An 18,704-nucleotide genomic window follows, 5' to 3' on the forward strand; every position below is an offset into this window, starting at 1 on the left:
TTAGACGCGATGTCCTCGTGTTTATCTGTAGCCATCCTTGCAACAAGCAGCAATAAAAAGAGATCACTTTTAATAACACTGTGGATTGATAAAGGTTGTAAACTGCTCTTAAGTCTGGAGATTAATAAATGAACCACCCACGCTTGTGTTTAGTGTTGACAATCATTCGGAATGTTCATAATAGTGCATTTTGCTGTTTGCATGAAGCATCTAAATGCAAGCTACACGTTGAATGCATTCGTACAACAGCGCATCAGTGTATCTGATGAAAACAGTTAGTGTTTTCAGCAGATAGGTGAAAGAGTGAAGGCCAGGCACTTGGAAAGTGTTGTGTAACGCTGCTAATTGAACTTTCTTCACCGTCAAAATGCATACTGTGGCTAGTTTGGTGTTGAAGTAACAGCAAAGTGATGTACAGTAATTGTCGTGACAGAATAAATAAACAAGACATCAGCGGCTCTGCATTTTGAATGACATTCTTTTCTGCTGCGATCATCCTGCTGTCACTTCAGTTCATAAATTGTACGTTCACATTCTTTTCTTGTGAGGTTATTGCATCAACTTCTTCTCTTATGAGATCAGTGCTTTTACACCTCGCAGTTCCCGTTGGGTTACTTTATGGATGATTCCTGCTCGGTGGTATAAAAGCATCGCGATCGACTTTCTGGCTGTCTGACATACGCTCCATCTGGTCCGTCTGTGCGCTTGTACTGTACATCTTACAAATGAACTCGGTCTCGCAGCAAGGCTGAAGCAAAAGATGCAGAAGAAAAACGTCTCTCATCGCAACAGTTTGAGAGGTTGTTGTTTATTCTTTATTATTTGGTTATTTTGCTTTCTTATGCGCATACTCAGAAGAGTTTATCTGCAAAGGAGGACATCCCTACCCCGCTGAAAGGTAATGTATTTCATGAACTACACATTGTACTGAGCAGCCAGATGCTTTCTTATCTATCCCTATCCCTTTCTTTATCAGTGGTACCCTGCAAAAAAAAAAAAAAAAAAAACACCAAAAAAGCCCAACCGTGTGAACGCAGAGTGGTCTACAAGCTCCATCGGTGGCCCTTGCATGAAAACAGGTAAGTAAAGCATCCTGCACATGTCACCTTCTGTCAAATTGCACGTTGACTGGAACGAATCCAATCGAGTCGCTTCATATGTTTCTCAAATGTATCGTTGGTACTGTGTGGAAATGTTCCTCAAGGATGGAGACGAGGTATAAAATTGAAATTCACTCTGAGGAGGAGTGATAAATGCGTTGCGATGGGGATGTTTCAACAGGCAGATAGTCATCAGCAATAAGCTTCAATGCCACTCCAGCTCATTGTTAGATAACATATTGATTTACTTATTAAACTCGGTCTAATCATTTGCGAGGCCCCCCCATAAAAGCGCGCGCCGGGCTCCTTCATCACCATGGCCACGTCTATACAATCCATCATTAATGTTTGATGAAGATGACAGGCTGCCTATAAGACTATAAGCGCACTCTCACAGAGTCTTAGTGTGGATGCAGCGGCATGCGACCCAACAGGAATAACTTCGGTGTTTGTGTATATCGTATCATACTGTACATGTTGCTCCCCGGATGCAAAAAGGAGTGAGGGTTTTTGATTTGCTGCTTGTCTGATGTTCTGTGAGGATGGACCAGGCTGAAGACGGCATCGCCGTGGTGGGCATAGGCTGCAACTTCCCAGGCGGTAAGATATTTTTATATACAATTTATATGTTGTTTTATGTGGGTTTTTTTTTTTTTTTTAGATATTTACTTGTGATTTTTTATTTATATCAAATAAAACTTAATTTATTAAGTTTTTATAATAAGTTAATTTATTATAAACTGAATCTTCCCAGGTGATAACACATTTTTATATTTGGAAAAATGTGTATTTTGGAGTGTTTTTCTAATTTTATATTTATCAGAAGGCATTCATAAATCCAACTTTTGTATTTTTAATGGAAATAACTGATTACTGGTCATCTTAATGTATTTATTTGTTATGTATATGTATAAATTACTACTATTCACAAGACTAATATAATGCAAAAATTCTACCACCGTGGAACTTCTAACCTTAGTGTGACTCTTTCATGCAGGTGAAGGTCTCGACAATTTCTGGAAGGTTCTGGTGAATGGACGCAATTGTTCCGTGCTTATTCCCAAGGAGAGGTTTGACTTGTCCAGCTGGTATGACCCTGATGACAGCAAGGCGGGTAAATCCCGCACAGCCAAGGCCGCTCTCCTTGACGGGTACAAACTTTTGACCTTTGAAAAATTATTGTAAAAATCTCGAGAGGCTTCGTACTCAATTAATGAATTTATCAGCGCTTTATTATTGTAATTAGCAAGACATTTTGGGGTAATTGTATGCTTCCAAGTTTGTGGGAACAGTTTGAGAAAAGGTTCTTGGGCATTCTTGGAGGAGTTTTGTGTCAAAGAATACCTTTTAAGAGTGAAGTAGAACGTGGAGCTCTTCATCGAATGACATGTTTACATTAAATGTCAACACATTTACATTGAAATCTGTGTATGTTTGATGAATAAAGTTGAGTTTTTTTTTTTTAATCCCCCCGACAGTTTCAACCAATTCGACCACAGGTTTTTTGGCATCAGCGACAGTGAAGTGGAACAAATGGACCCTCAACAGAAGCAGCTGCTTCAGTGCGTCTACAGAGCTTTGGAGAATGCTGGGATTCCAATGGAAAGGGCCAGCGGAACCAGAACCGGAGTGTTTTTTGGTAGGAAAAACTGCAACCACTGTGTGTCACAGCCATGCAGTGGCCAGTGAATGGTTGGTTGTTTCCGTCGTAGGCCTCATGAACAGAGATTACGAGACCAACGCGGCCCACATGCACCCCAGCGTCATCAACCACTGGACCGGGACGGGACTGGCCATGAGCATCGCCGCCAACAGGGTGTCGTACATCTTCAACTTCACTGGGCCGTCGCTGTCCATCGACTGCGCCTGCTCATCCTCTTTGGTGGCGCTTCATCTGGCCTGCCAGGCCATCAAACAAGGTCCAAACTTATAATATAGCATCCATTCTGTCAAAGGTGAACCGGAGGAACACTATTTAGAACCTTGTCTGTGTGCACCCTATCAGGGGATTGTGACATGGCCGTGTGCGGAGGTGTCAACTGCATCATCGAGCCCAGAGTGTTTGTGGCCCTCAGCAAAGCCAAGATGATCTCACCGGACGGCACCAGCAAGCCTTTCTCTAACAAGGCGGATGGTTACGGGAGAGGTGAGGGCTGTGGCGTCGTTCTCCTTAAACCGCTGACAAAGGTAACAGCAACTGTGTTTCTCCTTTATTTACAAATGAAGCAATAAAGCAATATTTTTTTGCATGTTTGTCAAACTTAAATGTTTCAGAAACAAATTTAAATATCAGTCAATGACAACACAACTGAACACAAAATGCAATTTTGAAATGAAACTTTTTATTAAGGGATGAAAAAAATCCAAACCTACATGGCCCTGTGTGAAAAAGTGATTGGCCCGCATTAAAACATAACTTAACTGTGTGAGTTCAATTTCTCCAACCAAACTCAGGCCTGCCACACCTGTTCTCAATCAAGAAATCACTTAAATGAAATCTGCCTGACAAAGTGAAGTCGAACCTCCAAAGCTAGACATCATGCCAAGATCTAAAGAAATTCAGGAACAAATGAGAAAGAAGGTAATTGAGATCTGTCAGTCTGGGAAAGGTTCTGAAGCCATTTCTAAAGCTTTGGGACTCCAGCAAACCACAGTGAGAGCCCATCCATCCATCCATCCATCCATTTTCTATACCGCTTCTCCTCATTAGGGTCGCGGGGGCATGCTGGAGCCTATCCCAGCTGACTTCGGGCGACAGGCAGGGTATACCCTGGACTGGTCGCCAGCCAATCGCAGGGCACATATAGACAAACAACCATTCACACTCACATTCATACCTATGGTCAATTTAGAGTCACCAATTAACCTCACCTGTATGTTTTTGGAATGTGGGAGGAAACCGGAGTACCCGGAGAAAACTCACGCACACACGGGGAGAACATGCAAACTCCACACATAGATGCCCAAGGGAGAATCGAACCCTGTGTTGGCCAACGTGCTAACCACTAGACCACCGTGCGGCCCACAGTGAGAGCCATTATCCACAAATAGCGGAAAACATGGAACAGTGGTGAACTTTTCAGGAGTGGCCGGCCAACCAAAATGACCCTGACAACTCATCCAAAAGGTCACAAAAGACCCCACAACAGCATCCAAAGAACTGCAGGCCTCATTTGCCTCAGTTAGGGTCAGTGTTCATGACTCTACCTTAAAGGAAAACTACACTTTTTTTTTTTTTTTAATTGTGCTCATCATCCACAATACTTATGCCGAACACACGTCTTTCTCTTTTCTATGCGTTCTAAAGATATAAAAAGAGAGAGCTCAATACCCTACAATACTACTCAAACACGTTTGGGACCCTGTTATTCTGCCTATTAAGTCTTGTGAAAAGAACTCCAAAAAGCGCCAACAGCGCTCCATTTGCACATAATGTGATGTGCATATTAACCAAGCTACAGCAACGTTGTTGTTGTTGTTGTTGTTGTTATTAACATTGTTACGCAGATCAAACTGCCGTATTGACATTTAGCCACACCACACAGGCTAGCTACTAGCTTCACCACAGACTCGGCCGCAATGCCTCAGATCACTACAAAAAAGGTAAGGCTACATACTTGCGCTGACACCACTGCTGTTGTGTTTTTATTTCTGAGTTTGGAAAGGTTAACGCTATAGGTGTAGGTGTTCATTTCTGTATTGCTATGTGAAATCAATGCGCCAAGTACTTTGAAGTTCCAGTAATGCTTAGAATGGTCAAAATATGGAAAAATACTGTAAGTTTTACATGTTCTCATGAATGTACCTGTTGCTACACCTAAAAAACCATTTTTTTTAGGTGTTTTAATAGCAGTCTTTGTAGGCGGCATAGGTGGATCCCATTACCTGCAGTACAGAGGTGTCTGTCTGATTTATATCCTCACAGCGCACAGAAAAGAGAGGCATGACCTTAAAAAGGCACTTCATGCTGGAAAACCCTCCAATGTGGCTGAATTACCGCAGTTCTGCAAAAATGAATGGGCCAACATTCCTCCACAGCGTTTTAACAGACTCATTGCAAGTTATTGCAATCGCTTGATTGCAGATGTTGTTGCTAAGGGTGGCCAGTTATTACATTTTTACACAGGGCCATGTAGGTTTGGATTTTTTTAATTATTTTTTTTGCATTTACATTTGTTTGATGATCTGAAACATTAAAGTGTGAAAAAACATGCAAAAAAAGAAATCAGGAAGGGGGCTAACAATTTTTCAGGTGGTTTGATAATCCAGTTGCTGGATTAAACCGCTGGCACCTTTTTAGTTTGATTTTGTCCTTGCTGCGCCTTTACAGGCTCTACAAGACCAGGATCACATTTGGGGCATCATCAGCAAGACAGCCGTCAACCAAGATGGCCACTCGGTGTCACCAATCACCAAGCCCTCCATGACTCAACAAGAAGAGCTGCTGCGGAGGATCTACTCTGAGCACGACATCGCCAGCATCCACTACATTGAGGCTCATGGGACCGGAACCCCGGTTGGAGATCCGACAGAGGCGGCAAGCATCTCAAACGTCATTGCCAAAGCCCGAGTTCCCGGTTCAGAAACTCTCAGAATAGGCTCGGTAAAGAGCAATATCGGACACACTGAATCTGCCGCTGGGGTGGCCGGCGTCATCAAGGTGCTCCTCATGATGAAGCACGAGACCATCGTTCCTTCTGTGTTCTTCTCTGAGGACACTGCCAGCGTAGATTCCCTAGCTCTTAATCTGCGCGTTCCCAAAGATGTTGAAAAGTGGGTAGCAACGGGAGCACGGGTTGCTGGAGTGAACAATTTTGGCTTCGGGGGTACCAACGCTCACGCTATTGTCAAACAGCACATGCGGTCGCACTCTGTCAAAAAGATCAATGGGAGGCAGGTCAAATATTTTGTCATGTCTGCAAATTCATCGACATCTCTAACACTCACGCTAGAAGACACCATCACACATCTGGAGGACAGTGTGGATCTGGACTGTCTGTTGTACACCGCGGCTTGCAGGAGGAGCCACCTCAAGCACAAATACAGGAGAGCCTTAATGGTTTCATCTCTAGTTGACCTTAAAGAGAAGCTACATGCCGCTGTTAGCAGAAATACAAGCCCAGCCCTGTCAGATCCAAAGTTAGTGTTCGTCTTCTGCGGCAATGGCGTCACTTATCACGGCATGGGCAAGCAGCTACTCCGACACGAGCCGGTGTTCAGAGATACGATCAAGCATATTTCACAGGTTTACCGAAGCCTGAGCACGCTGAGCATCTTGGACACGCTTGAGAGCGAGCATGAGCACAGCGACTACAACGCCCCACATGTGGTCCAGCCTCTTCTCTTTGCTCTGCAGGTGGGCATAGCCACTCTGCTCAGGCGCTGGGGCGTCACAGCTGATGCCATGCTGGGACACTCGGTGGGCGAGGTTGCGGCAGCTCACTGCTCGGGCCTCCTGTCCCTTGAGGACGCCCTAAAAGTCATCTACTTCCGCAGCGTTCTCCAGGGCAAAGCCACTGGGGGAAAAATGCTGGTGATCAGCAATATGGCCGTGTCAGAGGTCACAGCTCTTCTCCCGCGTTACTCTGGAAAAATTTGCCTGGCTGCTTTCAACAGCCCGCAGTCTTGCACCCTGTCAGGGGATGCGGATGCAATAGAAAACCTCCAGGAAGAGCTAAATAGTTCAGCTAACAGTCAGAACCTCTTCATCCGGGTGCTGGAGGTCCCTGCTGCTTATCACAGTCACATGATGGATCCAATTCTGCCAAAAATCAGGGAAGCAATCGGTTCCTTGGAGGAGAATGAGCTCAGCACACGGCTTTTCTCAACGGTGACAGGTGAGGAGGCACAGCGAGGGGATTTCTGCTCAGGTGATTACTGGGCTAGGAATATTCGTGAGCCAGTTGCTTTCGAGCAGGCAGTCAGATCAGCGAGTGGAGGAAAGAAGAGTTTGGTCTTTGTGGAGGTGGGTCCAAGGAGAGCCCTCCAGAGGAACATCATGGAAACTGTGGGGAATGACACAGCTGTCGTTGCCTCGCTGCAGCCAGACAAAGACCACGAGACACTCTTGTCCGTGGTTTCCAAGCTCTTTGAGCTCGGTGTCCAGGTAGACTGGAACACCTTCTATGCAGGATATGAGGCGGTGCCACTGCCCTTCCCAAAATACCAATTTGATTGTTCGGACAGGGATGTGATCATAAAAGGTGCTCAGAAAAACACCGTGAGTAATCACCCAGTGCTCTGTGCCACAGGAAGTGAAAAGAACACATTCAGCTGTGATGTGGTGTCCGATTCTGTCTTCTACCTGAAAGAACACAAACACAACAGAGTTCCCATCATTCCTGGGTCTTTCTATGCGGAGTTGGGCTTGGCTGCATTCATGGCCAGTGCCAAACCAAAGGTCCCTCTCAACGCACTGCAGCTTAGTGTCCATTTTCACAGCCCGTTCATCTTAACTCCGAACCCCCCAGAGATGAAGGTGCAGCTCGAGCAAAAAGAGAATGAAGCGAGCTTCACTGTGTTCTCATCCTCAGCCACATGCGCATCAGGCGTGGTTGAAGTGAAAAAAGAGCGACCATTAGAAGAGCAGCACATCGACCTAAATAGCATCTACAAACGATGCACATCTGTTGTGACCTATGAAGAATTTTATGGTTATCTCTCCCAAGGAGGCTTTCAGTATGGAGATGTCTTCCAGAATAAGGCCAATGTTCACTATGGGGAAGACCTGAAAGAGGCCTATGCTGTTGTCACAGTTTCAGAGGAACTGCTGCCTCAGTTGCACGACTATTTTGTTCATCCCGTTGTGCTGGACTTCCTCATGCAACTTCTGCCAGTCACAGTAGAGCACATTTTTGCTGGCAGACCGGGATTTCCTGCCAAGATTGGAAGTTTGACAGTGTCGGAGCCCTTGAAAGATGAAATGATTGTCTACTTGAGGGCAACAGACGTCGGTGTGGACCACTTTGAGGTCTGTGGGTGCTTTGCAGATAGAGATGGCAACGTCTTGGTTGAGGTGAAGCACGTGTTAATCAAATACCTTGGCAGTCACTCTCATGTGGTTGAGGAGTACTTCTATCATAACCATTTCAGCGTCATTCCCGAGGGGATCACAAATGATCCACCTCCTAAGGCTTTGGTCTTCTCTGACCGCATAGGGATCTCAAAATGTCTACAGCAACACTTGGACTCCAGATCTCGCTACATTTCTTTTACATATGCGAAAGAGATCTTAAGCAGTGGCTTTCCAGCACTCTTGGCAAACCTCAATATCACAGACATTAAGGACAACTTTGATGAGGTCTTGTTCTTGTGGGGCAAAGAGAACTTGAACTCACTCATGCCCGACCTCGTCCTGCAGAATCTGGCCAACTGTTGCGAAACGTTCCGCCAAGTTGTCTTAGAGCTCAAGCAAATTTGCTTCCCAAATTCCATCCGAGCAGTAACCTACTGTTCATCTGAACTAACAGTCGATCACGTCAATCCAGGCTTTGCCATCGTCGGCATGACTCGCTCTTTTGCTGCAGAGATACCAGAGCTTTCATTCCAGTTGGTTGACATAAGCTCTGTCTCTGCTAAGGACATCACAGCTCTGTCTGAGGTCCTACGAGCGTATCCTTGCAGCAAGTACCCGGAACTGGTGGTGAAAGACGGGGTCATTCTCAAACCCTCCATTGAGCGTACCACTCCTGAATTAACTGCAAACTCTGAAGGGAGTTTCACCTCCAGCACGTATGAACCCTGCATCCTTCAGACTGGAGATGCTTTTTCGATGAGCCGACTTACTGCTGTCCATTTTGACGCTGAGGCAGAGAAAATAAGTGATACTTTTGTTGAAATTCAGCCCACTAAAGTATGTGTCCACTCGTCTGATTACTTCCCTGTCAGCGCCTCGCATGTGAACTTTGGTCACACGCTGTACTGGAACAAACACTCCTCCCAGAACCACAAGCTACTCATGCTTGATTTCAGCGGTGTTGTTACAGGGGTCGGAAAGGAGGTCAAGAAATTAAAAGTGGGTGACTCTGTGGCTTCCTGTTACCCTGTGGTGGCAGCCAGTAGGGTGAGGGTTCCACAAGATGTGTGCTACAGCACCAAACGCCTTCCCTTCCTTCAATCAACACCCTGTCTGTCCTATTTTGTGCTGGCATGGGAGATACTGTTTCGAGTCTTGCCTAGAGCTAAGCAAAACTTAGGCATTGTATCTTCTGTTCCTGATTCTGCTCTGGTCAAGGTTTTGGAGCTTGCATCTCAGAAGTTAGGGTGGAACGTGCTTGTTGGAACACAGTGCAACGGCTTGTTTGTAGATGCCAATCAAATGGATGCTTTCATAATCCTGCCTCCATATGACAAATGTTTGATGGATAAAATATGCAACTTTCCTGCTGTCCAGAATGTTGTCCTTGTTCGTGAGTCTCAAACACAGCTTTTGATTGCCCAGGATCTGCTCCAGAGTGTCCAAGAAAATGTCCATGTGCAGACGATTGATCTGGCAGTCATTCTGCAAAAAGGATCGCTGAGTGCTCGAAGGCTGCGTGTTTACCACTGGCTCAAGTCTTTGAACCTGACTAAGAAATTTGGCCTCACAAGTTTCACCTTTCAGAGTGTCACATCTGAAAAAATCCACAACCTTTATTCAGAGTCCTACTTCAGTGCAAAGAACCTGGCTGTGGTAGCTCTAGAAAAAGGTCCTTCCACATTAATATCAGACATTCCGGTGCTGCCCACAAAAAAGCAGCTTTTCCGAAAGAAAGCGGTGTACATCGTGGCAGGCGGTCTGACCGGGCTGGGCTTTGAAACGGTCAAGTTCATCTCGCAAAAGGGAGGCAAGTTCATCGTCATCCTCTCCAGGAGAAAGCCATCCGCAGAGGTGCAGCAAGAGATAGGCAACATAGAGAAACAGTGTGGGAACAGCATTGTCAGCATGGAGTGCGACATATCAGTGTCGGAGCAAGTGCACAAAGTTGTGGATGCCATCCAGCTCAAGTTTGAAGGGTGTCCAATCAGAGGAGTGTTTCATAGCGCGGTGGTCTTGCATGATGGGCTCATTGAAGCCCTTGACAGATCCCTCTATGAGGAAGTTCTCAAACCCAAAGTGAATGGTGTGCTTAACTTGCACCATGCAACACTGAGCTGCCAGTTAGATTACTTTGTTTGTTACTCCTCCATATCAGGCTTTCTGGGAAATGCGTCGCAAACAAACTACGCGGCAGCAAACACATTCCTGGACTTGTTCTGTCAGTACAGGCGCATGCTGGGCCTGCCCGGACAGTCCATCAACTGGGGAGCTCTGAACCTTGGGCTCCTCCTGAACAAAGAGATATTCCATCGGTTCCTGGAGAACAAGGGCATGATGGTTCTGAAGGTGGCAGAGATCCACAAAAGTTTGGAGCAATGCTTGCTCATCAACCGACCCCAACAGGCCGTGTGCCGCTTTCACTTCAGAAACATTCGCTTCAACGTGCTCTCTCAGAATGTAGCTCTGACCTTACGGCTGTCCGCGCTGGTGGAGCAAGCTTTCCAAAAGTCCAGAGAGTTGGACTCTGAAAATAAAAACACTGAGGAAGTCCCAGCGAGGGATTATGTTGTTTTGCTGCTCACCAAAACCGTGGGCCTGGAGGCGGGCGACGTGAAAGACGATACTCTGCTCTCAACACTCGGCATCGACTCCATGCAGGCCATGACACTGCAAAACCTCATCTATCAGGACCGAGGCGTCAACATGCCTCTGGTGAAACTGTTGGACCCCAACGCCACACTGTCGACAGTGGTGGCCATCCTGAGCGAGGGGAGCAGAGATGGAACTAATAATCAACTCTCAACTGACGTGAGCGCAATTTCCACCAGATTTTAAGCCTGATCGCTGTTGATATGTGGGAAATTTCAGTACTAAGTGCGTCCTGACAGACTTTGCTGTGAGCTTGATGAAGGGGAGCAGAGATGGAACTAATAAGCAACCTTCGACTGATGCGAGCGCTGTTTCCAGCAGATTTTAATCCTGATCACGGTTGGTATGTGGGACATTTAAGTATAAAATGTGTCCTGACTGACACTGTTGTGATTGTTGTAATTATCTCAAGGTCTGAAGGTTCTGTAGAGATAACAGACATCCATGGAAAGTTTTTTTTTTTTTTACTTGTTCATCATTCACGTGTCTTGCAGGCGATCATTCTTATCAGCATTGATGATATTTATCGGCTTTATGGGAATGATTAAACAATGGACACCTATTATGGACTCGAAAACATGCTAATAAAATGCCCTCGCATTGTACAGTTATGTATTATAGCTGTGTTTGTATTGTATCACTCAATAGATGAAGTGACATACTATTTGAGTGTCAACATTTAAGCACTTTTTATTACAGTGTGGCAGAAATAAATGTCTGATTGTAGTCATGAACACATTTTCCTTGTTTTTCATTGCACATGCCATACATTTGAGACAAATACCACAAGAGTGTGATGGTGTTGCCATGCTCTGATGTATCACATGGTATTAATATTCATCACAAGTGTTTCCAAACTAGCCACTGTAGTGTTCGGCTCCAGTATCCTGACCAAAGGTACGTGAACGTCTGTCTCTCTATATATCTGACTCTGCAGGGTCATGGCCAGCATGGAGTCGATGCCCAGTGATGCCAGAGTGACGTCGTCATCCAGCTCGTCTTCCCCATAGTTGCTTATATCACTGATGATACGTCTCATGCTTCCGCGTGGGCAAGACTGCTGCAGAGGTCCCAGCTCACCGCTCACCATGTTGTCCTTCCGCTCCGCTAAGGTATGCAGTTGTTCTTTTAGTACGTTGTTTTGTGAAAGAGTGTTTTTAAAGGTGAACTTGCATACGAGCTGCTGAGGTCTGTTCGTGAGTAGAACCTCTGCGAGAGCTCCATGAAACTCGCACACATCCATAACTGCCAATCCCTTTGCCTCCAGAAGATTTTGGATGTGATGTTTGTCGAACAGGAGGCCGAGGTTCAAAGGCCCCCAGTTGATGGACTGTCCAGCCAGGCCGAGGTTTCTGCGGTAATGACAGAAGGCGTCCAGGAAGGAATTTGCCGCTGCGTAGTTCGACTGGGCCTCATTGCCGATGACTGAAGAGATGGAGGAATAGCACACAAAAAAGTCAAGATTCTTTGAAAGTGTTGCATGGTGAAGATTTAGGGCTCCACTGACTTTAGGCTGCAGCACCTTCAGCAGGAGCGCCTCATTTAGGGTGTCGATGAATGCATCGTGGAGCACCGCGGCACTGTGAAACACCCCTTTAATGGGACAAGAACTGAATCTTCGTTCAATCTCGGTGATGGCGTCCACCACCTGCTGCAGCACAGAAACGTCACACTGGAGGCTCATGATGATGACGTCATACCTTCCTTGGATGAGATCCAGTTCAGATTGTGTTTCATGTGTCGGTGTGCGTCTGGAGAGCGTCACGATACAACCGCCACCGTTGCTGGCAATGAACTTCACCGTCTCGAGCCCCAAACCGGTGAGACCTCCAGTGATGACATAAACGGAATGTTTTTTGAAGAGTTGTCTCGGCCTGGCCAACAGAGGGATGTCAGACACTGGGTAGCTATGCTGTAAAACCACTTGGCGCACGGTCTTTGTGGCAAAGTAGGAGTCATCAGTCTGCGCTTCTGCTATGTGTGGCGTTTGAAATGTCTTACTTTTAATAGGCAGGGATGCTCTATCAAAGCCAAGAGACGTGAGCCACTTAAAGATGGCGCCGCCTTGCACCTTGAGGTAAGCTCTTTGAAGGACACAAGTCACATCCAGCATGTGCATACGGATGCTCTTGAACGCAGCCCAGCATGAGGACGACATGTGGGTGTTATTCACAAAAACAACATGTCTCTCATGGTCGTCGTCATCTTGTAGTTCCTTCCAGGAGTTGTCAATGGGAGGCAGGAAAACAAAAGCTTGGCATGGATCAGAAGCTTCCGTCATCAAATGTGGTGAACAGGATACATTCCAGCCCGAGCGGTTGGCTGTCAACGCTAAAACTTTCATAAACACAGAGGCTAAGTTTGGCGTGATGATTGCCATTTTATTCTGTTTTTGTGCTTTCACAGTGGGAAGGGCTCGCTGCAGGATCTCCCATGCCAGGATGAAGAAAGACACAATTGGAGATTCCTCCAGAAACGGGAGCGTCTTGATGCCGTAACACAGAGAATCAGGAACGACAACCCTCGCTGTGGCCACAGTTGGATAACACGATGCAACACGGTCACCCACTTTTATGCCACAGACATCTTTCCCAACAGCAGTCACGACGCCGCTAAAATCGAGAGCCAGAAGTGTGTGATGATGTTGTGCAGCACAGTTGTTCCAGTACAGCGTCTTCCCAAAATGCAGGTGTGAAAGGGTAACAGGGAAGTAATCAGATGAATACACGCAAATGTTTGTTAGCTCAACCTCAACAGCTCCCCGCGGGACTGAGACATCATTCAAGTCATGTGGGGCGGCTGTCAAGCCTTGCACTTTGTAAGGATGACTAGTCTGCAGGACAAAATCTTTAACTGAGCGTCTGTCACGCTTTAAAGACACTCTGTCCACTGTGGGAGTACAAGTTAACCTTACTGTGGACGCCTTTCCTTGACCAACAATGACTTCTTCTTGTTTGCAGCCGTTAATGACGCCAACGAGACATTCAGTGTCCTCTCTGGTTAGCGATGTCAAATCAATCAGCTGAAAAGAGATGCCAGCTATCTCTGCTGCACAAGCTCTTGTCATACCAGACAGCACAAAACCAGAACTCATGCAGTCAACCATCTTCTCTGAGGACCTGTAGGTAATAACGCGCACGGTGCAAGAATGGCTGCCCTCTTTCAAGGCTAGAACAACCTGCCGGAATAACTCACAGCAAGTCACCAGGCGCTCCAGTGTCTTATCAGGTGACATGTGACTGAGATCATCTGCGGCCCAAATGAAGAGAACGTCTCTCAAGTTGGCATCAAGTGCATGTCGAACTACATGTCTTAGGTGGTTTGTGTCCACCACTGTGAAGGACTCCGGATGCAAGTACGGCCTAAGTGCTTCAGTGATGCCCAGCTTGTCTGCAAAAACTAACGCTCTTATCTTCCGATCATAACTAGACTCAACTGGGACTGGAGTGATTTCATTGTGGAATAACAGTGCCTGAGGAGCAGGTGAGCAACCGCCCATGAACGTGAGCCTTACGTCTTTAAGTTCTACAAGTACGTCTCCACCTCTGCTGGCAAAGCAACCACACACTTCAAGGAAGTTAGGAGTCTCATGAGTTGCCCGCATGTAAATAAACATATCCTCTTGCGGTTGTCCTGAAATGACAACACTGCCAATAGCGGAGGGGAATGCCTGCTTGGCTGTGAGACTCCTCATGGCTACCACTGCAGTCATTTGCATGAAGTAGTCCAAGAGCACAGGGTGGAGGAAATAGTTGTGAAGATCCTTGAGGAGGTCTTCGGGTACTTTAATTCTTGTCAGCACCTCTTTGAATTCATCCCCAAAATGCACATCGTGAAGTTGTTTGAACACAGAGCCATAGTCAAATCCCGCTTTGGAAAGAATGGAGTAGATCTCATTTGTCTTTACAATCAAAGTGCACCTTTTTAAGATCCTCTCTGGATGAATGCTGGGTTCCTCTATGAAAGCTGGACACTCTGTGCACCTAAAGGTACCTGAGGCATGAGTGGTGGCAGAGGAACGTATTGTAAATTCATTTTCGCCAAATGTCACTTTCAGCTGGTGGTTGTCAGCACGAAGCAGCTTGTGAAACGTCACACTGATCTGCACAGAGGAGACGGGCATCTTTGGTTTTAAATGTGCCATCAAGGAGGTGAACGCCAGCTCCACGTAGAAGGCGCCGGGCACGATAGCGACACCGTTGTGTTTGTGCTCCCAGAGATATGCCACGCTCTCCACCGACAGGTTGCACTTGTATTCGTTGTGCTGCGTCATTGGGAATACGAGCAAATGTGGTGAAAGAGGAGATGATTCTCCTTTTCTGACATCCTCAAAATGCAATTCCTTCTTTGTGTTGTCAAAATGATAGACCGGGCATGCTGTGGCTGGCGTTTCATAACCTCTGTAGATCTCCTGCCAATGCACGTTGATGCCCAGCTCAAATAATCTCCCCACTGTGGACAAGATGGTTTCATATTCTCTTCGTGGGTCAACAGAGGAGAGAACTATAGTTTCATACCCGAGGGTCTCCAGTATGTTTCTTTGGAGAGCTCTACGTGGTCCAATCTCCACAAAGACCATGTTCCTCCCTGGAAGCTTGTTTTTGGCAACTGCACGCAGGGTTTGCTCAAACAGAACTGGTTGCCTGATGTTCTTTGCCCAGTAGGTACCTGTTCCAAAGTCACCATGCTCACACTCCTGCCCTGTCAGTGTGGAAAACAGTTTGCACTCCAACTTGTTGACAACCAAACAATCTAAAGTTCTCTGAACATCTTCAACGATAGGATCCATTAAATGACTGTGGTAAGCTGCTGGAACATCTAAGATATGGAGAAAGATATTCTCATGCATGTACATCATCTTCAGCTTCTCATAGAGGAGATCTACAGCCTCCGCATCTCCTGACAAAGTGCAAGACAGCGGGCTGTTAAAGGCAGCCACGCAAACATTCCCAGAGAAGTCTGGAAGGATTCTTAGGACCTTTTCTACTGCAGCATTGCTGACGACAAGCATCTTCCCAACAGTGACCCTACTTTGAAGGCTACTGCGCTGGTAAACCACTTTGACGGCGTCCTCCAGAGATAAGAGTCCCGAGCAGTGAGCGGCGGCGACCTCTCCCAAGGAGTGTCCGAGCACCGTGTCAGGTTGGATGCCCCAGTGCTTCAACAGGGAGGCTATGGCGACCTGAGAGGCGAAAAGTAGCGGTTGGACAACATCTGGCTGGCTTAGGTCATCAGTGTCGAGCTGGCTAGTAAGCCATGGACTGATTGTGATGTGTTTGTGTTTCTGAAAGAGGATCTCCACTTCTTTCACCTTGTCTTGGAAGACGGGAACATTCCTAAAAAGCTCTTTGCACATGCCCCTGAAGGCAACACCGTTTCCGCTAAACACAAACACCACCTCCCTGTCTGACTTTGTCCACTCCACCTTTTCTTTTAATGCCAGCTGATGCTGCAAATCCACAAGGGACGATGTCAGGATCGCCTTCCGGTATTTGTGCTTCCTGTGGCTCCTCCCACAAGCTGATGTGTAGCACAACGCCTGCACGTCAGCTGCTCGGCCGCTGAGAAGCATATGTTGTGTGTCTGCGAGGGTTTGGATCAAGGATTTCTCAGAGGCTGCAGATGTTACAAACATTTTTGGACCGTCTTTTGGGATCTGTGCAGAGCTCGTGGCCTCTCGATGCTGTCTTACAATTACATGAGCATTTGTGCCTCCAAAGCCAAAGCTGTTAATCCCGGCCACCCGCTCACCATTGGTCCTCCACCTCTCAGCTTTTGTAGGAACACTCATTCTCATCATGTCTAGGATAGAACACTCTTTGGAGTAGAAAACAGAAGGAACAATGGTCTCATGCTTCATCATTAGGAGCACCTTGATGACACCAGCCACCCCTGCTGCAGATTCAGTGTGTCCAATGTTCCCTTTAACTGAGCCGATCCACAGAGTCTCTGGACCGCGATGTTTAGCTTGGGTGATGACGTTTGAGATGCTAGCCACCTCTGTCGGATCGCCAATCGGGGTTCCGGTTCCATGAGCCTCAATGTACTGGATAGTGGCGAGGCCGCACTGGGAGTAAATTCTCTGTAGCAGCTCTTCTTGTTGATGCAAGGAGGGCTTGGTGATTGGTGACACGGATTGTCCATCTTGATTTACGGCTGTTTTGGCAATGATGCCCCAAATTCGGTTGCGGTCTTGTAGCGCCTTTGGAAGAAGAGTAGCATCATTAGGAACACTTTACAGTGTCACTGTACATGCTGGAGTTCACTTTTACTGATATTGTATTGTCCATTGACTCACATTTTTAAGTGGTTTAAGTAAAAGGACCCCACAGCCTTCTCCTCTGCCGTAGCCGTCTGCTCTGCTGGAGAAAGGCTTGCTAGAACCTTCTGGTGAGATCATCTTGGCCTTGCTGAGAGCAACAAAGACTCTGGGCTCTATGATGCAGTTCACACCTCCACATAGAGCCATCTCACAGTCCCCTAGTTAGAAGGCAAATTAGGAACCTACACAACAAATTAGCGTCATGCATTTATTTCATACCTTGCTTTAAAGCCTGGCAAGCTACGTGCAGAGCCACCAAGGATGAGGAACAAGCACTGTCGATGGCAAAAGAGGGACCAGTCAGATGGAAAACAAAGGAAATTCTGTTGGCGGCGACACTCATGGCCGTCCCCGTGGCGTTGTAGTGACTTATAGTGTCGGCGCTGTTACTTCGGAGCATTTCATAGTCTCTGTTCATAAGGCCTGCAACACAGATCATGTTATTAAATGCCCATCTTGGCATGGATTATATTGTGGAGTAACATCACTGAGACCGATGTAAACTCCGGTTCTGCTTCCGCTGACGTGCTCCATGGGGATGCCGGCATCCTCCAGCGCCCTGTAGGCGCACTGAAGGAGGAGCTTCTGCTGGGGGTCCATGACATCCGCCTCGGCCTCGGCGATGCCAAAAAACTTGTGGTCGAACTCGTTAAAGCTGAAAGAGCAGATGGTCACAATTTACTGTCTTGCATTGAAGTGATGGAGTACCACTTTTTGGCGACTGACTGCAGAGGAAGGGTTTCTCGTGGGTGGAGTTTAACACAGTGTAGCTCACTGATTGGTCAACAAAGAATTATTATAGCCATGAAAGAAGAATAGTTTTATTTAAAAAAAAAAAAAAAAAAGTCAAACAACAGTAGTGTAATAGTCATATATTGCAATTTGACAATTATAAAATACAGTATATTTTAAACAGACTGAAATTTCAAATTTTATTTAAAAAATATATTACAAAACTTAAAAAAAATACTTTGTTAAAATTAGATGTTTAAAAATAAACTTCCTAAATTTCAGAAAATGTCTAATCTACATTTTTCATCTATGATTGAATTGTTTGAACAAGACGCATGCTCACCCGTCTATAAAAGCAGCTTTGGTGGTTTGAGTCTTTCCAGGTTTCTTGTCATCAGGATCATACCAGGAATTCCTATCAAACCTGTCTGCTGGAATATCAACAATGCAATTTTTCCCCTCTAATAGAACCTTCCAGAAATTGTCCAAGCCTTCACCTTAAAAAAAAAAAAAGACAAATGATGCAGATAAATGTAGCACTGAAAGTAATAAATCATAGTGTACCTCCAGGGAAATTGCATCCAATCCCAATGACAGCAACATCATCATCTGCATCCTCCATTGTTGAAGTGTAGTGTTCCGTCTTCTTCGGTGCTTTTGAAGAGCTCATGATCCCACTCATGCTTTTATAACCACTTAAGAGAAGGGGACAACAGAGGATGCAACAATGTCCTTATGTGTTGTCTTGCAGTTCCCGTGGAACCAATTCTAGCCTTAAATAATAATTATTGGAAGCAGTCACATTTGAGTGCCTTTTCCATGGTAATTTCCCCGCCCCCATTAGACAATGAGGTGACTTTGAGTAAGAGTGACCTTTATTTGT

General features: G+C 46.1%; 2 protein-coding genes across 2 annotated transcripts; one reads left to right on the forward strand and one right to left on the reverse strand.

Moving 5' to 3' along the window:
* Window positions 1-736: 736 nt before the first annotated feature.
* On the forward strand, window positions 737-11,240 carry LOC129174247 (phenolphthiocerol/phthiocerol polyketide synthase subunit C-like). Its single transcript, XM_054766021.1, has 8 exons — window positions 737-898; window positions 977-1,079; window positions 1,642-1,700; window positions 2,098-2,251; window positions 2,579-2,739; window positions 2,813-3,019; window positions 3,106-3,287; window positions 5,431-11,240. Exons 3-8 carry the CDS (start codon window positions 1,643-1,645, stop codon window positions 10,951-10,953), a joined length of 6,285 nt encoding a protein of 2,094 aa, XP_054621996.1. The 5' UTR covers window positions 737-898; window positions 977-1,079; window position 1,642; the 3' UTR covers window positions 10,954-11,240.
* Window positions 11,241-11,519: 279 nt separating this feature from the next.
* pks1 (polyketide synthase 1) lies at window positions 11,520-18,641 on the reverse strand. The gene is made up of 6 exons (XM_054766022.1): window positions 18,386-18,641; window positions 18,165-18,318; window positions 17,584-17,744; window positions 17,309-17,512; window positions 17,066-17,247; window positions 11,520-16,969 (listed from the first exon to the last, which is right to left on the reverse strand). The coding sequence occupies exons 1-6, from the start codon at window positions 18,501-18,503 to the stop codon at window positions 11,588-11,590; spliced, it is 6,201 nt and encodes a 2,066-aa protein (XP_054621997.1). The 5' UTR covers window positions 18,504-18,641; the 3' UTR covers window positions 11,520-11,587.
* Between the last annotated feature and the right edge of the window lie 63 nt (window positions 18,642-18,704).

This window comes from Dunckerocampus dactyliophorus, chromosome 21 (assembly GCF_027744805.1).
Source record: "Dunckerocampus dactyliophorus isolate RoL2022-P2 chromosome 21, RoL_Ddac_1.1, whole genome shotgun sequence".
Taxonomy (NCBI): domain Eukaryota; kingdom Metazoa; phylum Chordata; class Actinopteri; order Syngnathiformes; family Syngnathidae; genus Dunckerocampus; species Dunckerocampus dactyliophorus.

Excerpts from the sequence above, each read along its gene's own strand:
- pks1 (XM_054766022.1), bottom strand. The coding sequence starts at position 18,503 with ATGAGTGGGATCATGAGCTCTTCAAAAGCACCGAAGAAGACGGAACAC. Across the intron at positions 18,319-18,385 it reads TGGATGCAATTTCCCTGGAG|GTGAAGGCTTGGACAATTTC; the intron begins GTACACTATGAT and ends TTTTTTTTTAAG. Across the intron at positions 17,745-18,164 it reads AAAGCTGCTTTTATAGACGG|CTTTAACGAGTTCGACCACA; the intron begins GTGAGCATGCGT and ends CTGCTCTTTCAG.
- LOC129174247 (XM_054766021.1), top strand. The coding sequence starts at position 1,643 with ATGGACCAGGCTGAAGACGGCATCGCCGTGGTGGGCATAGGCTGCAAC. Across the intron at positions 2,740-2,812 it reads CAGAACCGGAGTGTTTTTTG|GCCTCATGAACAGAGATTAC; the intron begins GTAGGAAAAACT and ends TTTCCGTCGTAG. Across the intron at positions 3,020-3,105 it reads CTGCCAGGCCATCAAACAAG|GGGATTGTGACATGGCCGTG; the intron begins GTCCAAACTTAT and ends GCACCCTATCAG.